The 24153-nt window shown below is 35.2% G+C and overlaps 1 protein-coding gene across 9 annotated transcripts in view; it reads right to left on the bottom strand.

Annotated features, from left to right (window-relative positions):
• Positions 1-24153, bottom strand: part of ZNF236 (zinc finger protein 236) — a 75364-nt gene that overhangs the window by 18602 nt on the left and 32609 nt on the right. For 6 of the 9 annotated variants that reach the window (XM_061364711.1, XM_061364710.1, XM_061364707.1 and 3 more), the window contains 14 exons: positions 21767-21970; positions 20285-20513; positions 18266-18538; positions 16063-16266; positions 12740-12884; positions 11354-11614; positions 10867-11117; positions 10287-10388; positions 5092-5243; positions 3864-3970; positions 3618-3769; positions 3294-3506; positions 2513-2792; positions 1958-2061 (listed from right to left, as the gene is read on the bottom strand). In XM_061364711.1, the coding sequence (XP_061220695.1) occupies positions 1958-2061; positions 2513-2792; positions 3294-3506; positions 3618-3769; positions 3864-3970; positions 5092-5243; positions 10287-10388; positions 10867-11117; positions 11354-11614; positions 12740-12884; positions 16063-16266; positions 18266-18538; positions 20285-20513; positions 21767-21970 (2677 nt within the window). The remainder of the gene's footprint in view (positions 1-1957; positions 2062-2512; positions 2793-3293; positions 3507-3617; positions 3770-3863; positions 3971-5091; positions 5244-10286; positions 10389-10866; positions 11118-11353; positions 11615-12739; positions 12885-16062; positions 16267-18265; positions 18539-20284; positions 20514-21766; positions 21971-24153) is intronic. The other 3 variants (XM_061364703.1, XM_061364708.1, XM_061364709.1) reach the window with 3 other exon arrangements.

The raw sequence follows: 24153 nt of genomic DNA, 5'->3' as shown, positions 1-24153 counted from the left end.
AGCTTCCTGACTAACCAAGTTGTTCCAAGCACACAGCTCAGGAAACTGGAGAATTAAATTTTGATCTTGACCTCTTCAGCATTTGGTTTCTCCTTAGCTTTTCCTTTTTAATTGTAGCAGCAATATACTTCTGCTTCAACCTCTACCTCAATACTGACTAGTATTAATGGATTACAGGTAGAAAATGAGTAAAATTTATAACTGAGATAATTACCTATAGGTGTTGCCCACAGATTAAATCACCCTTCTGGAAAGCAAGACAGGCTCAAATGGAGAAATTGCAACCAGTTAAACTTCATGTTAATCCAACATAAGATGGCCCAATTATGAAAGAAAATGGAAAAAAAACAACCCCCAAAACCCCCCAAACCCCCACATGATCACATGCAGCTTTGTAGTGAAAATTGCACTTCAGAAATGCATGACAGCTCTTTCAAGGAGAGCAGATTTTCACTGACAAGACTTTTTGGAGCTTTATACTGGTTTTATGTGAAAAACTGCTCTTACAGGATGAAACGAATGAGTCCTTTAATTAATTAAAGCAAAATAGTTACAAGACTGAAAACAAAAAGTAGGATTATATGGACAATTTTCACAAGGCTGGAAGTCAGCAAGGGAGTTCTTTAAGCACTTGAGTGAAGACCCAACCTAGTCAAAATTGTAAATCACAATGTGGAAGAGAGAATTTACAACAGGTTGGAAAAAAACTGTTAAAGACATTGAAATATTAATTTACAAAGCTGTTTTACATTATTAAAAAGTTTGCAAAATTGTGAAAAGCTTGAAAACCTGGGTACAATTTCGCATTATTTCTCAAACAAACTTAGGAACAAATTCATCAAATGGCACACTGAAAAGTAAATTTGAAGCAAGGAATTTGTTACTGCTGGATCTGCTGGAAGCCACTTGGTTTTACTTTGTTTTTCTAGGTTCAGAAAATGACTGGGCATAAGTAATACAAAATATTCCATTAAAGGTAGTAAGCAAAAATGTACAATTTCTAGTTGAGTCCCGCAACTTGCAAACTGCTTGAACCTGGAGGAACATGATCAAATCCCTGCTTTGTTCTTTTCATTATCCTTACCATCTACTACTGTCTAAGACAAAATATTAAATTACAGACAATTGGTATAAATCACAACAGCAGCATTTCTTACTAAGCAACAGTAAAAAACACAAAACCACTGAATTGGAGAGGAAGCTTCCATATGCAAAATAATTAGAAATTACAGCATTAAAAACTAACATTTTTGCATTTATTTAAAAACCTTGTAATGCACCACAGCAAAACTGTAGGCTGTTATAGAAACTAATTAGTTCAGGATTGGTTTACTGAAATTTATAACGTAAGTTCAATATGGAAGAAGAAAACGAGTATTAAAGATTTAGAGAGTTTGTTTTTAATTTACAGAAAATTGGGCTTGAAAAATACTACTACTATAATTGGACCTCTCTCAAGAATACAACGAAACTACTGTAAAAACTTAAATATTACAGAAATTTAGTTTATATTCAACTTGCATGATTCAAATAGCCAGATACTTTCATTTTTGTACTCTCATTTTTCAATTTACTTAGCAGCACAAACAGTAACATTTTAAATTTTTTAAATTCCCCAAACTCCACCCTCTTGTTCATGAAAATCACTACTGAAGTGCTACAGCAGATCTGAAATTAAAATATTATATAGATACACACATAATTTTTCCATGAGCTAAGACTATGACTGCTTTGTAACCCTATCAATGCAGAAAGCTGTAATAATATGATTTATTCAAAATTGTAAAACAATTCATTTGATGACAATGGAAGTACTGAATTTCACCTAGCACTGCCCTTCATAGTGCCATTTCCCAGATAACATTGAAACATAGCATTCCTTGCAAAAACTTTAGTTAAAACAGCCAGTCAAGAAAGTAACCAGTTCCTAAACAAAGACATACAAAATCTTACTGACCTGTGTGTGTCTTAACATGACAATCCAGAGTGGATTTTACAGTGAAACTTTTCCCACATTCTTCACACTTATATGGCTTCTCTCCAGTATGGATACGAACATGCCTAATAATTCCAGAATACATGTATATGTGAATTTCTACTTTTATGTCAGCTTGTAGAAAATTAATTTTGTATCTTACTAATTTTAGAATTGAATACTTATATTAACATTACATTCAGCAGAATTAATAAAGATGGCTCAGGCATTTGCCTTTTTTCAGACTCATTCTTACATGTTTTTGCATGCAAGTCCTATAGCAAGAAAAAATAATTGATCCCAACACTTCATAATAATCATTTTAATACTGCAGGAAAAGAAATATGAAAAGGCTGGTTTAGTCATATCCAGAATATGTAATACTTTGACAATGGTATGACACATTCTGAAAAAGTGTCTTTAGATAAAGGCCAAACTTAAGCTTAAGCATAAAAATGTTACATGGAACTGTTACTGCCAAGTTACTAGTAAACAATTTAGAAAACTGAAAACACACCAAACTTCTCCATTGCTTACCTGACTAAATCACTGGGTTTTTTAAAGCTCTTGGGGCAATAACTGCAACAGTTGGCATATTTGGGCTCGGCTTCCAGTTCTGCTTGCTTATCTTTGATCTCACTAATTCTGTCTTTCTCTGCAGCAGACTGGACAAGAACTTTTTCTGAGACAGTGGCAGTTTCCCGAGGCCTAATCTTCGCCAGTTCTGCTGTTTCTTCTTCTGTAAAAGTTATGACACCAGGACGAGATTTTCTGGATGCTCTTTCAGAGTTTTCATCATCATCTTCACATGCAACTACTGGAAAAAAAAAAAATCAAATCTAAAACAAAACAGCACATGTCCATTTACTTTAATCTGTCAGTTGAAATGACAAAAATAGAAAGGTTTAATAATAAACACGCAGATACTACATTACATGCTTGGGCTCAAATCTCTTCAGAGGTCTAACTCCTCATGTCTGCACTTCATTTAAAAAAAGCTGGATTTATCATTCTTATTAATTACAGTAATTAAACACAGGTGTTAAGTAATTGAGGACAAAAAAATGCTCTACTTTCGTGACACACTAAAATAACAATTTAACGTACAATACCTTGAATACACTGGACAGACTCCTGGAAAACTGGTTTCTTTAAACAATTGAAGTAACTGAGCAATTTCAGTGGCTCTGGATATTAGACACTACCCGTGCTGGAAGGCTACTTTTTAACATTACCATTACAGCATTCACATAATCCACTGAAACATCTGTACTTGTTATGTAGTAAGGACTGTAAAAGTAAAAATGAAATAATTTACCTCCCCCTCCTGTTTCTGTAGCTGCTGCTACAGCTGAGGAGACTGCCTGATGTTTTTTCATATGTTTTTTGCAGTGAACAGTTGTTCGAAAGCTTTCATCACAGAATGGGCACTTGTAAGGCTTCATGCTCATGTGAGTTGCCATGTGCCTGGTAAGGCTGCCATTAGTTGTGAAGGAGGTATTGCAAATGCTACAGCTGAATGCTTTAACTCCTTGAAGTAACAGAAACAAATAAGTAGCATGCCATTTAAGTTTACTTATACACGACATACACAAAACCCGAACGTGACTAAGGCTAATATTGAGCTGGTATACTCTGTTACCTGTATGGGTCTTCTCATGTGACTTAAGAACTCCTGAGGAAACAAAGCCACGGCCACAGAGTTGGCATTTATAAGGTTTCTCACCAGTATGTGATCGTACATGTTGCTTCAAATGGCTGGATTTCTTAAAACCCTTGTTGCAATACTCACATCTATTAGAAGAAAATTGTTTTCATTAATTGCATATAATTACTACCCGTAAAATATTCAAGAAATTCTGTGAAAGAACCTAAAAGTATAACAAACCTATACGAACGCTTGCTTTGATCTTCATTATCCTCAAGAAAATGGGGCCTTTGGGTGTGCAAATCGAGTTCTTCTTGTGACGCCTGATCTTGTATCAAGCGAGTAGTCTAGAAAGCAAAGCCTTAAGTAAATTGGAGTAAAACAATACTAGAGGTCACATAAACAGACAAATAAAAATTGTAGCATTTACAGTCAACACCAGTAATCAAATTTATGCTTTCATACTTTCCTGTAAAAAGACTAAGACTGTGATATGGTATCTCACTCCTTCACAGTGAGAAGGAAAGCAGCAAAATGTGCATCTGCTGAATTGGAAGACGCAGACAAAATGTCGCACTTACACCTCACTGTGAATCTAGACAAAATCATGTCTCAAGTCGTGCAGATTTTCTAGTGGTTGAGGGGTTAATTTTAACACCAAAGCAGTCATTTTAAATGGTACAGAGCCCCTCACTACATATAAAAATGCACAGTGTTGCTGACAGACTTCACTATTTTTTTAACAGATTCTTCTTTTAAGCAAAAACCATGACAGAACAATCCTCCAAAATGACAGCATGTTTTAAGATTTGAAGAAAACCCCAAAGCCTGTAGGCTCTTCCAGATCCTAAAATTCACCTCAGTTCTCTCACTGACATTTGCCCTTTACAAGCGAGCATGAAGGGAGAGTAATTCATTCAGATCACGGTAAGCAAATTACTACAGATGTTCATCATGCTAGGTACTGCTACCATCATGAAAAGTTGTATTTAACCTGTATTTTTAGCAATTAAGCTCTTCTACAAATTTAACCAGGTGAGAATGACAACAGAATAGCATAAACTGCAATATGCAAGCTCCATGATTGATCCCTACATATGTTGACGTTTATTGTGTGATCATATCTATATCCATAGGAATTCAATAATTAGGACAGAATATAGTGCAATAACGTAAAATTCTTTTATAACATTAGGTCCTTCTCTTAGTTTTAGACTTCCAATCCAACTTTATAGCACTATATCCTTTTTTGAGGCTAGAGCATCAAAACGTACAGCTCATTTTTCAGAAACGTGTAGCAAGGTCACTTTTCCTCCACCCACCCTTTGATTTTCCAGTTGTTAAACATAAGCAATCTAGAAAAGAAATCACAAAACTTTTCTGACTTTTAAGTTTGCCTAATTGCTAATGAACTAGTTCAAAGAAACTCGTCTCTGAACACAGAATTCTGCCTTCTAGCAGTACTTACTACGTTAATAGTGTCTGTACTTGGAACCTGAAGAAGGGCTGGTGGATGATAACTCGTTGAAAGAGCCTGAGATTCAAGTGTGCTTGAATCCTGCAGCTGCTGTACAGCTGGAAACTGAGTCTGTTGATTGTAGCTATCATTCACTGTAAAACCTGCCAGAAATCAAACAGTTATAAAACTGGAAAACATACTGAATTGGAGTTTGAATAACACCACATATTTTTGAAGACTACCTTCAGAACAGATTTTGTAGTATTACCATACAGTAATACTTATTTTATACTCTTCACTGTTGAGTGTCAAAATACGCAAATGTTTCTGGCATCTACATAATATGCATAATAGGGTTACTTACCATTAGCTGGAATTCTATTGGAAAACCTCCTCCACAGAAAAACACTGTTTGAAGTTTCTTCGGGGTGCCACAATTACCTTAGAGCCATTGAAATTTTGAATTTCTTGTATGTAAGCATGCATGTGTCAAACAGGTTGACCCATCTCCCTTTATCCACGTTGGTACCACGCTCCCTTAACTACACTGAAAGCCGATCCCAAGGATGCAAAGCTCAGTGGGGAGGATGGCGGGTGAGTGGAGGAGATGACCCAATAGGAGAACTCCAGTTTCTGATAAAGTAACCCCATTTTCTCCTACTTTGGATCTCCTCCACATATTCCCACTCTTTAGATAATAGTAAAGTAAATCCTCTCAAAGGCAAACTGCAAAGTAAAAAATAATCATATTTTTATTCACATTTCCAGTAGTAAGACCTGAAATGTTTATTCAGTTTTGTTCCTCTGAAATACCAGATCTTAATCACCTCCTTTTCTAAATGAATAAATGAATGAAATGATAGTATCAATGATTCAGGGCCAGGAAAGTATAGCTCAAATTGCAGGGGTTTTTAATGCTATCAGAGATGCCCTTTTATCAACCCCTCTAAGCCCTAATACTTTTATTAAAAAAAAATAAATAAACCAATATTATGTGAAAAAAAATGAATCAATAAGTATGAGTAATCAAGGTAAGGGCAGCAATTATACTATTTCTGTGCAGTTTGCCTTTAGTGGACAAAAAGGGTGAAGATTATGAAATCAGGGTAGAAACAAACCCACATCAGATGATCACAGCATCAAAGGCCAAAAAACAATGCTTAAAGAATATTCTGAATTACAGTATATAAAAAACTGGGATGTGTTAAGCTTAAGCACAAATTTTCCGAAAAGACACTTTCCACAGCAGAAAAATACTGTTACTGATATAGGAAAAAACCCAATTGTATGCTCTTGCTTACACTACAGAATGAAAACCAACAAACGTAAATAAATTTTGAAAGCACTATTAGTCAGGTTGTAATTTATCCTAATGCTGCAACTTATGTATCATTTTGTCTCCTAGAACTACCAAGATTACAAGAAGTTTCAACAAATTAAACCTTGCACCTCAATTACTCTTAGCAAAATGACAAAATCAAAAAAGTAGCCTGAAGAATAACAATGCAAAGCTTTACTGTGTAAGAGGGCTGCTGATTTCTGTTTTCAAATTTATTTTAAAAACATCTTTATGGAATAATGGTATTCCCACTACACTTGATGAGAATACAAAAAAACAAGCCTCAAGAAACTAAAGCAGGAAGTGATACTGCTTCTATGCCCTACATAAAAAAAGGGACATAACCATTAAATGCACAAAGAAACAGCTACCTAAAAAACAGACATTTTTCAACTCATAAGTAAGTTTTACTAGCTAAGGAGGAAAAACGAAGTTACTGTACCATGACCTGTTTCACTTCACTGTTTCAATAAAAGCAATTATTGACATCCTGAAAAATTTCCCAGGCTCATGAAACAAAAGGCTTGGAAGAAAAATTCTGAATTTAGAGGTATTTGAGACAAACCGAAGAAAGAAATACTACTTCTAAAAGAAGTTCTGGAATAAATATAAACCAACACCGTAAGAAACATGTATACGATGCTCCCCCATTTTGCTCAATACCTAGTATGAAGGTCAATTTCCACTCAAATTTTAAAATACTCTGGCAATTTTGAGTATGCTAAAAACATTTAGTACCAGCATACTATTTCTGCGGTACAGCACTGAAAAAACACAAACCAAACACCAAAAAACCAGACATTTAGTCTGAGAGAAATAAAAATAAATTTCAGTACCTTTATTTTCTGCTTGTTTTCATAGAATCATAGAATAGTTGGGGTTGGAAAGGACCTTTAGATCACGTAGTTCCACCCCCCTGCCATGGGCAGGGACACCTCACACTAAACCGTATCACCCACGCCTCTGTCCAACCTGGCCTTGACCACATTATATACTGTTTCTCAGAAGCTTTTGGTTAACTTTCAAAGAACAGAGAGTATCTTAAACTCTGTAGGGGAGTCTTTTACTACAAAGTCCCATAAACTTGGAACTGAATTTTGTGTTATTTCAGTACAATCATTGCATTGCTTGTTTTCCTTGCCTTTAGGATAACACCCAACCTATTCTCTTCTACATTAACAAAGCATAATAAAAAAAATAGATTACCCTGCAGATCAGTTTACTAGTGGAAAGATATGTCTTGGAACATGAGAATGAGAAAACAGTATGGCAGCTCATAGCAAATGCAGTATCTTAGTTTTGACAAACCTGGAAGTCTCTACTGACGCATCACTGAATTCTAACATTAGAAACGTATCTACATGCATCCCAGTGAAGGTCAGTCACTAGCAGTTCAATCTTCTGAAGGTTTGCTTCCTAGGCAACTTTTAGACACAGCTGAATCAATGTGTCAATAGAAACTGAAAGAATTGGAATTCCAAGTCCTCAGATTGCAGATCAACTTCTTAGGAGAAAAAAAAGAACCCCAAACAACCCATCAGTCTGATGGCAAGGGTATATTTGTATGGGCTAGAGAATAACAGTATTTGGATTTCTTACAGTTTTTCAAGATCATTTTCCTATCAACACTAATTATTAACATTCAACCACACAGGGAGACTTGAAAAGAAAGGCAATCTACATGACAACGTATTTGTTGACAGATGATATTCAATAATCCAAAGACATTTTCTGATAAAAGGTCCATTTTTTCGTTCTGACTTCACTAAAAGGTCTTCAAATAAAGATGCCTGAATATGTAAACTACAAAGAACACAAGTTCTCTTTTCCAGTTTTCAAATCTAGCTCAAATGAGTAATAGATTATGATACATCAGCACCTCCACAGTATCTGTCCTTTACAAGTCTGGACATATCAAGAAGAAAATCTATCTTAACAAACCAGAAATCCTGTAGAAGTATTACAAACAAACCTGAAAGAATAAACAAAATTCTGACAGGTCTGTGCAGATCTAGAGATCAGCCTCACCTGTCAGAAATCAAAGGACTTTTTTTTTTCTTAAAAAAAGAAGAAAAATAAAAAAACCTACTGAAGATTTTTTAAAACTCCTACATTGTTTTATTAATAAACACTGAGTCAAAATATTTTAACAAGAGTACAGCCTAAAAATATCAAGGATAAAAAAGACAGTGTTTTAAGCTTCAATGTTCTGCCTAGCTGATAGGAAAAAGAAATTAGGAGCATGAAGCACAGATGCAGACATAGGGAGAGGGTCGACCAATTTAACGCATGCATCCGCGCAAATGCTTACCTACCTGAAATTCAAAAATTTTGAAGGGCTCCAGGATCTTCAAGGAAACTTCAAAGAGTTGGGAATCTGTGGATGAGATTCCAAGTAGAATAGGAGACATCTTACACAAATGAGACTTTAAAAAACAAAACCACACACTGCAAACGTTCTGATTCTCTGTACCGATTTTAGAATGTATCGACGATCAGCCTAGATTCTGATGATGAAAGAATTGTTTAGTGAGATCTAGAAGAGTCTCCTCCCTTCCCAAGAAATCAAGCAGTATTCAATAGTTACTTAATGGAGAAATATACGTACATAGAAACTGAAGTCTAAATAAGATAACAAAACAAGGTTTACATACCAGATTTTCAAATTCAAAGGAGCCATAAAAATTCAACAAAACCCATGACCCACCCTTGAGAGAGAGTGAAAAACTTCACTTTTTTTTTCCTGTACTCTCTTCTAATTCATTTGGAAAACTGTAAAAGCTAACCAATTAAAGCAATCCATAGGGATTTAACAGGATCAGGTTCAGTCTTCTTTAATATAGGCACAGACTTTTATTTTTTCTAACTCAGTTACATAAAAAGCAGCACAACTTAGAGAATTAGAATCAGCAGCAAATTATACTGCTTCTTCAGTGTCCTGCAACTTACCACAGTCAATTATGTTTTTACAAAAAACCCAACACATATAAAAAGGGAATGAAATTAAGAACAGAGAAGCTTAAGTAGATGGAATACCAGTTACTGGTTAATCAGTTAGACAAACATGGACCTATTTGCTCGAGTTAGAAACAAGGAGAAAGAGATTCAACTGGTCAGACAGTGAGAAACAGAAACGCCCTTAACAAAGCCCCCTTTCCTTGCCTTGTCGTCATCCCCAATCCCCCAAAAACCCAACAACAAACCACACACAACAAACTAGCAGCTTCATATCAAACAACTCAAGAAAGCCATCTCTGAAAAGCAAAAGAAACAGTCATTTCTTCATTCTCTGCAAGCTACATAAGCCTTACACTTTTTTCAGTATTTTGTAGGGGACACAAATTTCCAAATGTTTACATCTTAATTTGTTACTCATGTAGCATTACAAAATACAAAAGGAAACTGCTGCACTTAGGGAAAAGTATGGGGTTTTTATGTAACTCTACGCAATTATACTTCTTTTTCCATAATGAATCCCAACAGCTACCCAATCAAATCTTGAGACTGTTTCTGATCATCTCAGATTATAAGCATGTATGCTTAGGTGGAAAGCTGTGCAAACTGCCTACTGCCACAGCAATTTCAAACACAGTTAAGGAAAGAATATGAAATGCCTACATCAAATAACTGTAAATCCTATTTTGTAATGACTAAACAATCTCATAAGAGCAAAATCTATTTATGTTTAAGTATTCAAGATATTCTACAAAATATAGTTTCAAAACTAATTTAAGAAACAGTTTTTGCAAGTTGTCTGCATTGCAGTTAGTCTGACTGTGGATGCTCACTTTCCAAATGTTTTGATAGCTATGCTGTAAAGCCAGATTTATAAAAATCACTTTAAAAACCTTTATTTATTACTAACCTTGTGATAAGCCCTGTTGATCAAATGGCTGCTGTGTTATAGCTTGCTGTTCAAACTGAGTGATGTTTTCCTGTAAAGCATGCTGGGATGTCACAAATCTATCTGAAAGGGGGAAACGAAGAGGAGGAAAGAAAAAAAAAAAAAGGAGAAAATATCACAAAAAAATTATGTCATTAACCACATTAACTGCACAATTCAGTTCTCAAAAAAACCCCTACATTTTATAGTAATTTGAATTTTTACTGCATTAAAAAATAATCTTAAAAAGTTAGCTGAATAGGTATTTAAATCTTTGCTTATTGTAAGCTTTATTTATATTCTTCTGTAGTAATTATTAATCCATTACACACTAAATGGTGCAAACCTTCAACAGACTTCACAATTCTTAAGAGTAAACTTAAACACCAATGAAAGAAAGAAATTGTACAATATAGTTTATGTAGGTAGTTTTTACTCTGTGTTTTCCCAATTATTTCCTTGTACTGTATTGAAACTTATAAAGTGAGGTTAATCTGAGAACTTGTTTTTTGAGAACTTGTAAACCACCTCATTATAAACGTTTAGCATTTCAAATACTCACCCTCATCTTGTCCTAAAGGCTGATCAGCCAATTGCTGCTCTAGTGCTGTTTCTTCAGTACCTACTACTGGCTGTTGGTCTAACTCTAAAATAGCCTGCTGATCCGTTGCAACAGCTTCTGACTGCTGTAGCTCATCACTTTCAATCTCCACTTGCATCTGTGCAGGAACATGAATGCTCTGCTGATCTACTGTAGAATCATCTACAGAGGCAGACTGCTCCTGTTGCTGAAGTTGCTGCGCAAGTTCATATCTGCAAAAAAAATATAAGGTCTTTTAATGGCTTCAGTTAAGACAGTTATCCTATTTACATGAACAAATTTCTATTTTACACCACAATTTACTCTACATTCAGAGCTACCTAAGTGTTTGGTACTCATAAACATCCTTATTCAGTTACCCGCACTTGCTACAGAGCAATTCCAAGTCTTTTTTAAGGAATAAGTACTGAAATACACTGAAGGATTCACATAAAAATTGCAAACATACCTGTGAGTCTTCATGTGTTTTTTACAGTTTAGTGATGTTTTGAATGTTTTTTGACAATATGGACACATGTATGGTCGCAGGTCATTATGGATCCCCATATGTCGCCTGAGACTACCACCAGTAGTGAAGGCCCCGTTGCATATAAGACACTTGAAAGCTTTCAGTCCAGTGTGTGTTCTAATATGTGCTTTCAGAACTCCAGCTGATACAAAACCTCTTCCACACTGAGAGCACTTAAATGGCTTTTCACCAGTATGTGACCTTATTAAGAGAAAGCAGAAGTTAAAGTAGATTTAACAGTCTGAATTATAAAGTTATTAAAATACTATTTTAATAACTTTAAAATGAGCAAAATAAACCAAATTAAGACAACTGCTGTATGGATGGAAAAATCCTCAGTTAAGAAAATCCAGAAATTAAACCTTTAATAAACTATAAACAACCTCCATATCAGCACTAGCAGGGCTGTGATGCTAGTCAGAATCATATCTGAAGCAATGCTGTCTGACAGTTTTAATTACGTTCTACAGTCCAATCTCCTTTTCTGATCCTACTCTGCCCTAATTGAAACATTTGGGGTGATTTTTTCCACGCCAGGTAATATACTATGTCTTCAGACTAGTATATTATTATTCACATGTATTTTCTTCAGTTTATATAAAACAATGTCCACAAAAGTTTTGAGAAAAAAAAAAATAAAAATACAGTCCTCCTCCTATTATATACTACTACTACTACATTTAGTAGCAAAGCTTTTGGGAAAAGAACTGTGCCCATCCTGAACACCCCTTGAACAAGGCACAGTACAAGCAGTCTTTCAGACCGCAAAAGCAATATTAAAGTGGGTAAACTTTATCAACATGTCCCACTCATTAGACCCTTCCTTCCAGAAGTGCTAGAGTAATTTCCCTTTCAGATTATAGAGAGATATAAAACAGATTTAAGGACAGGTTAGAAAATTTTGCACTATGCAGTGAGAATTTTAAGGGTTATTTATGACTAGCATCCCAGACATGAGAGCTCAGAGGAACTCAATGTGAAATGGAAGATAAAGGAAGCAAGTTTTAATAAAATTGGGAAAAATTAGGGGTGGCTTACGATTACAGTGGCCTTAGAAGGCAATGCCCTAATAAAGAAGTTTGACAGATGTCTGTTTTGCTATCGATATGCATCTATGGAAGTAAGCACTTGTACTGCTAGGACTGCACATAGGTATGAACTAGTTCAAAGTCTCCTCCAATTTCACCAGAAAATCAATTATCACTGATTCACTATTTAAACAATGGTTAAAAAAAAATAAATTATTTTCAGTGGAAACTATACAAATTTCATACATTTCCATAAATTGATTACATACATGTCCTTTGTTCTTTGTATTTATTTTACCTGATGTGTTGTTTAAGATGGCAAGATTTTTTATAGGCTCGTTGGCAATAAAAACATTTGTATGGTCTGTCTCCATCATTCACAAAATTATTGTTAAAATAATTTTGGAAGAACTGGCTATTCCTTGGGATTGGCTGGATAAGACCTGCACGCAAACACACACAAAAAGGAACAATTCATAAATTTATTCCAAAGTTTTCAGGAGTCTGAAGAGCTGGATTTGAAAAAAGTGACTGAACTTTTCATATGCAAGAACATAAAGAAAATGAGCATGTTTTCAGCAAAATTATGCATGGACCTGTTTAGCATTCTATACACTGTATTGTACATGGTATCTAGTGATAGCTCTTTCTTCCATAGGTCCACTTCATTACATTAAGTCTCACATATGTTCAAAACAGGCATTAACTTTTTTTTAACGTTGACAGTTACAAATTCATTGCTAACCAGTTTTTCATTCTATCAACTACCACCTGAACCAAACAACATTTGGTCAATGTACCCCAGATATACATCATAATTTCACAAATATTTAATATACATTTTGTGATAAGTTCAAAATACCATGATACATACATCTGTCTTTACTTAGAACCTAAAGAAAAAAAAAAATAACAAAACCCCAAAACGATGAAAATTTACTGTATTTGTACATAAATCAACTTTGGCTAATCAGTCAGCCTTGCTAATTCTCTGGGCACCTCCGAAAACTTACTATTATTAAATACTCTTCACACTTCTGCCTGAAGTCATTCAAGTGTAGATGTGGAAAAATCAGTTAAAAGTTCCTGCTACTAAACATTCAACTGCTAATGCAAGAGTATGCTGTCTCAGAAGCAGCCAGCACAAGGGCATCATCTCAAGCACCATGATAGCATGGGAACAGGAACAGATTTCTCAAGTAAACAAACTCATCATTCATACATCTGTGAACTGAAAAGTACTCATCTCAGTACTAATACAGAACACTAAAGGAATAATGCAAATCTCAACAAATATACAAAAGATCTCTTATGGCCCTAAGTTTTTCCTTTTATGCTCTCTCTTCCTTTTTCAGGCCACTTCACCTAGCATGCTATGTTTCATATCCAAAAAGGAATGCCCAAAAGATTTCTACTGACTTCCAACTGTAACTGAAAAAAAGCAGAAGAAGAGAAAATTCTCTCAATTTTTGAGAAGAGATGGCAACAACGTAAAAAGAACAAGTTTATCTGTCCCAGACTTTAAAAAGTTTGTGTGTATATATGTACTTTTCACATATATATAAAAATATATATGCCAAAACGTCCTTCATCTTCACCAGCTTCTGTTGGTCTAGTAAAAATATTTGCTCTTAAACAAAAAACAAAAAAAAAGCACAAAAAAACCCCAACACCCCACAAAAAAAAAACAACCCCAAAACAACAAACAAACAAACAAACAAACAAAACAAATCACCACCAAACCCACAACCCTGCTTTCTGAATTCCTTCTGGCACTCTTCTGTGATAACTACTAGAGGCATACAGGAGATGACACAAATCCTCCAAAGCAGCAGACAAGATACTCCATATGACAAATATTTGCTATCAAGTTATTTTTGATCATATAAAAGCAGAGTAATTCAGTTAACTTTCAGAATAAATGACAGCAAACTTGTGAGCATATCCCAGGTTACAGCGGCTCTGGTCTGCAGAAGCACTGCAGAAATCCCTAACAACATACATAATGGAACAGAAATAAAAAATTCCTAATAAAACACTGCCAATTTATTTACTCAACCTGCTCAACTCAGATAAATGAAACATTTCTCCAAACTGTTAGAATAGTTAAAGGTGGCTCTACACTCAATATAGCAAATCAGTAAAACAGTTCCAAGTGGACCATTCAACAAAAAGGTAGTCTTCCTCCTATCAGTTCCATCTTTAGAACCACAGGACATGCTAGAAAAATTACAATAAATTTTTGCATTTTCTAGTCAATGAATACCATCAACTGATGCAATAAAATGAAACAAACATTGTACCTTTCTGCAGACTTTTTAATAGACTTTTAGAATAACTTCAACTTTTTAAAAAAGCCAAATATGTATCAACTTGTTTTCCTCAAAACTGCCATTCAAAGTTTAATACTATAATAGAGCAACAATGCTAGTTTCTAGCACTAGCTAAGATAAACAAGATTTTTTTTTCCTGGGAACTATGGAAATATTGTCTGTGGGTTGGAAAAACATGACACCTAGGCAAATGGTGGAGCTTCTTATTTTCACATTGAACATTCCAGTATCAGCAGAGTTCATGCGCTATAAGTACCTGTAGGAAACAGCTTTTACAGTATTTATTTTTAAATTGGTTTTGGTGGGTTTTTTTTTTCCAAAACCCAAAAATTCACTGCAGAGGTTTCAATTGTATTGGAACGCCTTTTCCTTAAAATCAAGAAACAGGTCTGTACCTGTTTCCAGGGTTTACTCAAGAAAGAAACATTGTGTGATCCAAATATCTGAAGCTTTTGGCTAAGTTTTGTTGCTGTTCTGAAAATGCAAGTTTCATATACCTGATACCAAAATAACCACTTCTCTTGCATATAGTAATTCCTGGAAGCAGTAAAAGCAAAAGGATCTTTAAGGAGTGAAAGATTTCATCAATATAATGTAAAGATATTACCAATATAATATTCTACTATACTGAAGTAACTACACAACACAGAAGGCAGGGTCAAACCACAACGAAGAGTAAATGCCTTGCCCACTATGCTGACCTCTACTGGACAAGAATGCATATTGTCTTGATTAGGCTGCACAGTTCACCTTCTTCCAAGACATGATTTTATGTAATGTTGTAACAATTACTCTACAACAGAATTAAAATAACTGCATGACTTTTCTATAGCATATTCCAGAATTATCCCGCTCTCTTTTGAAATATTACCACTAATCCAGTCGAAGTCAATTATAACAAATACACTAAAATCATATAACGCACTGACTCATTAATATGTGTAATCTGAATAAACAATCTTAAAAACAATCTAGGTCATGAACTGGCATCTCTTCTGTAACAACAGTCTAATTCAACTCCTCTCCTAATGGAATGTAAAAATGCACACACTTTTTTTCTGGTAAGGATTATACAATTTCTCTGTAAATAAAAAAAAAAAGACTCTTCTCAATAATACTAGTGCAAGCAAACTATAAAATATGGCAGTTTTACAAAGCCTGATTTTTTTTCCAATGACTTATTTCAAAGTGCATCTTTCTGAGTAAGCTCTGATTAAACTGATAATTAACCCTGTATTTTTCAGTGAAATCTAAATTTCAAGAGAGCATGGATTTACTTGCTCTTTACCTAAATCAGTTATGAGTATGGGCTCTTGTAAAGGTATGTCTGGTACTGGAGCATTCATCTTTCCTACTCGAACTCTTGCCGGTTTACGCTGATGTCGCAGCTTTCTTAGTTCAGTATGTTTAAAATGTGAAGCAACGTGAGTTTTCCGGTGGCCTGATGTTCTAAACTTTTTGTCACAGTGAGGACAAGCAAAAGGCCTAACACCTGCAAAAGATTAAAAAACAAATTAGTTTGTGACTTTATTTCCTCTGTCACAGAAATGTCATTTTGGAATACGTATTATCTAGCCCACATTTTCTTCTTTGTTTTCTGTCAGGGTGTTTATTGTTAAATAGATTTTTAAAATAGATCTATAAAATTCAATCAAAATTAAGTATGGAAATGCTGAAGTACTAACTGGTTGTAACACATCACTTTAAGCAAGCCTGTTATCAGGAAAGCAGATGAATGCAAAAGTGACAGCAATTTTCAAAGGGATCCAGAAGCTATCCTAAGAATTGCAGATAGCAGAACAAATGTCCTTCCAAAACAGACCGTTAAAAAAACTGTGAGAAAAAAAGCATCAAACACATAGCCAAAGATACATAATAGAAAACATGCCAACAGGAATTATTTATGAAATACTTTTCAATGCAAAATCCAGTAGAAATTTTTCCTTGGCAAGGATACTGGAGAACTTGTTTGAGAGACAGGCAAAGATGACAAACTTTAAGCTTCTGCTGAAGGGGAAATCTTGGACTTAGAAGGCTAGGAAACATGACTGAGTGTTATGAAGAAAGTGCTATAAAATCATAGGTGGAAAAAATGCACAAGAAATAAAAATTAACCAGTCTTCGGAGTACAGTAACTAAAACATCATACCATACTTTACTCAACACGTAGCTAAACATTTACATTCATTATGTCAGGTTCACATGGGTTCAAATCCAATTAGCCATGGTCTTTGGAACAAAAATCTACAACGTGCTGCCTACTGCAGAGGTACAACCTGCTTCACAAAGCCCTCAACCCAAAGGTTAGCATACACCGCTAAGAAGCATTACTGTAGGCTTCCCCTTTTCCACATGCTGCCATCAGAGAGAGCACAGTGGGCTAGATGAATTTCTAATCTGACCCAGTAAGTCTAATCTTCTAGACAGAGGAAGAACCAAACATCTCTGACAGCCAGAACAACTGTGCTGAACAATGCCTAACTACATGCTAGAGTTCTGTAAACACTCTATGTATTTTTCAAGGCACCTAGTGCTTTTGCTACTTTGTGCGAGTCCGACTTTTTAAATAGAGTAAGGGTGACTTTGAAGTAACTGAAAAAAAATACTGTTTTACAAAAAATATGGTGAAAAACTTTCTGCACATGAATCCAACACTGATATATTTCATAGACTAAAGGCATTTGCCTGTACATCATAAAGGCACACAGCCAATGAATGACACTTTCGCAGAATGTATAAATACATAAACAGGAATGAAAGGAAAGAGAAGCACATTTACGAGCTTATCTTGCTGAAAGCTGACTGACCTCCAAGAACAAAGAAAGAAAAGTGGAAAACAACCGGATAGTCCAACAAGAGTAGAAAATTCATTTTTCTCTATGTAGAGGACAGAAGTTCAGCCACAGAAAGATAAGATATGGAAGATATCATATATGATGCAATAAAGGACAAAATGAACAAAAGCGTTTGACAAAATGCAGCGTAAGATACTGAAAACAGGCAAGTTGGCAAAGCCATGAAGCAATAGCTTATTGTTGAAGGCAAAACAGGAGGTAAACAAACAGTCCCGAGCGCTACAGTGAAATTATCAAAAAGTGTGGGAGAGGGGAGGGAAGAAATGATGCAGAGTAAATACAGAAGATGACTGGGGGTCAGTAAAATCAGAATTCAAATTCTGAGAGTACGACTCTTTAGAAAGAACAATTAAAAACACTCAGAATAGTGATATTCAAAAGGAGCAACAGCTGGCTCATAATCAGAAAACTAAATGTCCCTGGACTTTTTAAGAGCCCAAAGTTCCAACGCCATGAAAAACTAGAAAGATATGACAAAAAATAAGTTCATCATGCAAGACATTAAAACGGGTTAATTCTCTGACAGATATAAATGGCAGGGTAGACATCTCTAGAATTTAAGCACTTCAATTATCTTTTTCCATTCAAGGTTTCACCCACATTACAGAAAATATAAATGCAATTTTGAGGCCTTACCTGTGTGTAGACGAATGTGAACTTTTAAACTCCCTGAGGTGGAAAAGCATTTCATACAAAATTGGCACTTGAAAGCCTTAATGCCAGTATGTGTTTTTATATGTGCTGTGAGAGTACTCTTAACGGCAAAGGCGCGGAAACACTGGGGACACTTGAAAGGCTTCTCATGGGTATGAATGCGAATGTGGCGCACTAGATCGCTTGGTTTTTTAAATTCTTTAGAGCAATATGGACAAACATGCCACCTTATTCCATTTTCTTCACGTATAGAACCTAAAATAAGGAACATAAAAATAAATGTGTTTTAAGCATTTCAAGAGTTCTCCAGAAATCCCACCACAATGATATTATGCAAACCAATCAAATTGCAAAAACATTTTGTGAAATAGATGCCATTACAACACATTTTGTCAAAAATTAACTTCTCTATCAGATACTTCACAAAAATAGTGATGGACTGGAATGACAACAATAAAACCCAAGAGAATCCTGTTGAAATTCAAACATTTTTATACTACTGAAGAGAAAGAAGGGAAAAAAAAAAAAAAGGAAAAAAAGCTAAGAGATGTCTGGCTTCACAGAACGTAATTTTTATGCCACTCAGAAATACAGAATGTAACTGTAATCTAATATACCAGATATCTTATAAATACAGTATTATCACACAATTACGCAACAATGAATCTAAATCCCTAATCGTAACCACACTGAATTACTTTAAGTACTAAACAGTTATCTAAATTAGGCAGGTAATTTATATGGGCCTTTCTCATGCAAATTCAGACTTAAATTACTTTTTATAAATTTTTACAGGAGAAAAAAAGTCTTTCAGAAAGATTTACGATTTAAGGCTACTTTCTCACAGAAGTTATGATCCAAAGGTTTTATGATACCTTCTTCTGGGCAAAAATGACAGAAGAATCTTCTAAATCCTATCAGGGATTTTTAGTCATATATGTTGTTCAATATCATATATTCATTCATTTAGATCGGTTCATATAGTGTTTTTTTCTGTAAACTATATCAATATGATTAAATTATTTTATAAAAAAATAAAGGTGGTTGTGTTTCACTGTACTGTAGAAATTTCCTATTTTTATTTGCAGTCAGAATTAAACAGTTGTTATTGTTACACACATGGAACAAAGTAGTTACTATTACCAGAGGAAAAAGTTAACGTTGCGTTTTAGCACAGTTATCCTGGATGAGTTTTCAACTTTGGATCAATTTCTGCTTCCCTTGTACGGAAAAAAAAGTAACAACAGTGTAGCTATGAAGATACTACAGACAGAGCTCAATGACTCCTTATTTTAGCACTGTCTCCACCAGGCCAGCCATTAAGGTATGATGGCTATGTTTGGAACAAACCACTTCTAGCAATTTTACTGCTAACTGAAGTTGCATTTAAGCACAGGGAGACAAAATCCAGGCTTGCATACCCACAACAGAGTATGGAGGTGCAACATTAATATGTAATAGATCAGCCTTGCGATTCCCAGCATAGGTGACATGAAGTATTATCTATAATGCCAACCTTCATCCTTCCCGACATGGCCTAGTTCAGTGACAATCTGCATGATTGCAGCAGTACTGCACTTCTGCCTCTGTGAAGCCTCATTTCCAAAGAGGAAGAGTAGTGCTTCCAAGAACTCTGCTATGGGACACACCATAAAAAAGTAATCCTTCTCAGAGAAAGATGATGGGGAAAAAAAGCAAAAATATTAATATTCTTTTTTGTCCTTTTCCATAAATTCCACTGGGTTAAGTCTAGAAGATTTGACAGCATAACTTCACTTAATGCCATTCTGACATAGTTTTGCACCAGTATAGTGAAACTTATAAATACTATTGATCACAACTTCCACATATACTGTGGTTTAGACAAGAGTAAATGAAATTTATAACTCATCCACAACACGTTTTGGGAAACTCCTTTATAAAGCCATCAACACACCCACACACACAGCACCCACACACAGACCTTACAGCACAAAGAGCAGCAGGCAGTGGCAACATTACCAGGTAAAAATGATGACTTCTTCTTAATAAACTTTTTTTCTTTTTTATCCAATTTATCTGTACTCTCTTGCTCCTTATCTTGTTCTCCATTATTAGAGTCAGCCTGATGATTTGAAAGCGTCTGGACATCTGGTTTCTGATCCTCTGCCCCAGGACTCTTAGTTTGGCTGCAGTCAGCAGAATGTGCAGAGACGGGAATTGAAGACAACCCACTGTTTTCTAAAGCTTGCTAAAAGAACAAAATACCTCTAGGTTAAGAAAGAAACATTTCACTATTGTCACAACTTTTCTCAAGCAAATACTTACAAGATGAAGAATTAATTAATTCTTACAAATGAAGAATTAAATGCCTCTACCTCTCAAAATATCAGCTGGATTTCAAAATTGCAAAAAACATTCTTACACAACACTGACTTCCGATTGTGCGATTTTAAGTTGGATTTCCTGCACTAGTACACGTTCCAACAGCTGCCTTTCAGAAAAATGCCAATTATTTCTATGGAATCAAGCATTTCCCAGGAACATACAACCATCTCGTATGCCTACTACATGACACAACAGTTCTGCATAAATGTCAAATTTTAAGCCCATCCATACAATCAGTGATTAAATGCTTATACAAAAACTTCAAGAACCAACCTCAAAGGCCAATATAAAAAGAAAAAGAATAATCTATCAATATAACAGTCACATTTCATGTTGTAATTCGCTGCAACCACACATCACTTTCCAGACATTAGAGAACCCATACACATAGTTACATGTAACTTTCAGGTCTTCCAAAAAGAAATTTAAATGGTACTTAGAAGACCAGAGATGAAGAAATAGCTTAAAGGTTAGCTGGCTACCACCAATACTAAAGAAGTTTTTATTCTATCTTACGCCTCTATGGAGGCTGCACTACAAGCACAGGCAGTTGCACCTCTTCTGTTACAAAGCATCTCCTACTGACAGTATCTAGGAAAGCATAATGGTTACAAGAAACACTGGTTGAGCCGGGAAGGAATTTTCTTGCACAAATAGGAAATATTTAAATAACCCTTATTGATTAGAACAGGATAAAGGCCTCGTACACATTCTCATTTTTTTAAACCAGATTAAAATATTTATTTTTCCCCTCTTAAACGTCATCAAGTTTTAAGCATGGCCTAATCTAAGGACAAGCCAGAAGATGCTTCTAGGCAACAGAAAAAGAAAGCCAAAAGAATCAATGAAATGTCCATGTATGGGTGTGTAGACTTAAAGCTTTCTTCTGGATCATATGATCAGTATTTATAACCTTGCTTTTGTAATACTGTACAAAGATATCTTGGTGTGCTCCATACCCTTTCAGTAGATCTTTACAAGTCATTCTTGACTGATAAACCATTTAAAAATGTAGAAAGAATGCTGTAATTGAAAATACTGAGAACAAATTTGACTAAAATAAAAACAAGAAGGAATCCACTGAAATGGAAAGCTGTTCTCACACAGAGCTCTTACCTGCAAAATATCTCTATTGATTCCCACTGCAATGTTGAGCTGCTGACCAGGTTGTTGAGGTTGGTTATTTTCTACAGGACCTGGTTCTGATAACTCAAGGAGTTGCTGGATGACATCAGTTACAGCCTGCTGACCCTGGTGAGCAGCAGCTGAAGCAACCTGGTTTTCTGGCTGTTGAAGAAGTGGAGACCGAAAATGTGTGGCCTGTAATATACAGTGGTACACTTGTAAAGGAAGATGAAAAGGATGTAAGAACAGTTCAGCTTCCTTATCTCAAACGTTTGTCAACTGGCTACTACAAGGATGTCCACTTGACTAAGAAGTAAGAATTATACAGAGCAGTTTACTCACTCCACTAAAGAACTGCTTCTGTATATCCCTAGAGTTCTTCCCAAGCTGCAAAACTGTAAACTTACACCTTGAATTACATTTATCATAACTAGTGAACCTTCAACCAGTTTACAAAAATAGAGGGATCCATTACTGAATTCCACATGTAGAGGTCACATGAAAAGTAATTCCAAAACAAATAAATGGCACTGACATAGCTGTCCTTTTAAAGTTTGCATTTGACTAAAGCAAGTCATTTAGGAAAATAACCTTCTATTAGTTGAGATTTTTTGTATGAAATTATTTGTCTTGTTACATCAAAATTTTCAGAACAAACCATTAACTTTTTCCCTTCAACTTTCAACCCTCTAAATCTCTTAGCTTTGAAAAAATCTCTTCATACTCTAAAATTTTAAATACACATGGAGCTGTGTCAAAATACTAAAACCACCTTTAAGTCTAACAGTCAAATTTCGTAATCTTTGATTTGATAATTTTATCTGAGGCTACCTTAGTAACACTTACAAAGAAACGAAAAAGTGACAAAAAGCCTTGGTACTTCTTTTTAAAAGCAAACATACAGACTCTTTCTGTTCTTCATTCATAAATTTCTTTTTCTTATAACAAATACACTGCATAAGTATGCCATTACTGAAACAAATGCTTTCAATAATTTATTTTACTGCAGAAAACAGAAATATGTAATGGCTAGCCCCATAATTCTTTTCCTTAGAGCACACTGGATATTTGCTTCTAATATTCACTTCTCTCTTCTAAAAATAATCACTTCCAGGCATGCACATATATATATATATAACACTACCTTCTTTCAGCTGGTTTTTAACAAGGAATAATCTTAGACTTCATGTACGTGGTATTTCTTCCAATCTGAAAATTCCCCTGAGATTGTCCTATACTGATAAATTACACTGGACAGTTAAAATGACACTGTCACCGTATTTGAGAATGGTTAAGAAAAATTAGCTTAACTTAGTTAGGTCATGCAAATTTGATGAACTATTGTTAATGCCTTCTCCCGAGATGATAGAAAACAAACACTTATTTCTCTTGCACACAAGTGAGAATAGCACTTGCTATTTTGCCAATTTAACCATTACTTCATCTTTCTTCACCTCACCAGCAGGACAGATGGAAAGACTCTACTTTTTCAGATTCCAGTTTTGCAAAAGTGCCATAAACATTTCAATATGTGGTTTACAAAACAAAATACACTATATGCCATTTTCATTGCAGTAAACAGGAAATGCAGCAAAGTGTTTTGCTAAAGAAAGTAACAGCTCTTGATAGAGATCATTCATTTTCCTGAAACAGGACTGAGGGAAGCTCTTCAGTAGAGTGAGAAGCCTACACTAGAAATCTGCAAGATTCTTCCAGCATTTAGGAGGAGGAAAAAAAACTGTTAATGAAGGAACTGCTCAACAAATGAACAGCAACTGCACATCAACCAGCAGCCTGTGCATCCGAAAGCATGGAAACAAGCAGATAGTACATCAAAGGAGGAATACCTGAAAACACATAACAAAATCGCTGCTGATTCACCTTAGCATGGAGGTCTGCCTACATTAGTTTTGATGTGATGCCATACTTTCCTTTTCCACTAGATTCCCATATGGGTTACAGTATATAGTTACTACTGTAAAAATAGAAGGTACCCTAGCAAGTGGTAGGAGAGTTCAGGTTTCTGCTCTTAACTGTTAGACTAGCAAACCATGCTTGGTTTCCTAAATCCACCACACCTAAGCTGACACTGACTCTGTAAAGGGTCAGACTTAAACTGCTTAGTGGCTTAGCAGTTACTAAGTCATGCTCTGGAGAAGAAACATTTTTGAAGACACTACTACTACGGATGGGACTAAAGCATTTCTCTCAATTGGTGAGCAAGAATCCGGGAACAGTGGGTAATAGGATCTGTGCTCCAAACTGGAACCACATAATATGACACACTGACACAAGAGACTCATTTCAACATGCAGAGTCAATGAAACAAACAAACAAAAAACCAACAACAAAAACCCAAACAAACAAACAAACCAACC

The sequence above is a fragment of the Neopsephotus bourkii genome, unplaced genomic scaffold (genome assembly GCF_033783945.1).
Source record: "Neopsephotus bourkii isolate Nb327-2 ecotype Australia unplaced genomic scaffold, CSIRO-AGI_Nbou_v1 NB_1248, whole genome shotgun sequence".
NCBI lineage: Eukaryota > Metazoa > Chordata > Aves > Psittaciformes > Psittacidae > Neopsephotus > Neopsephotus bourkii.
This window is presented reverse-complemented; position numbering and strand designations above follow the sequence as displayed.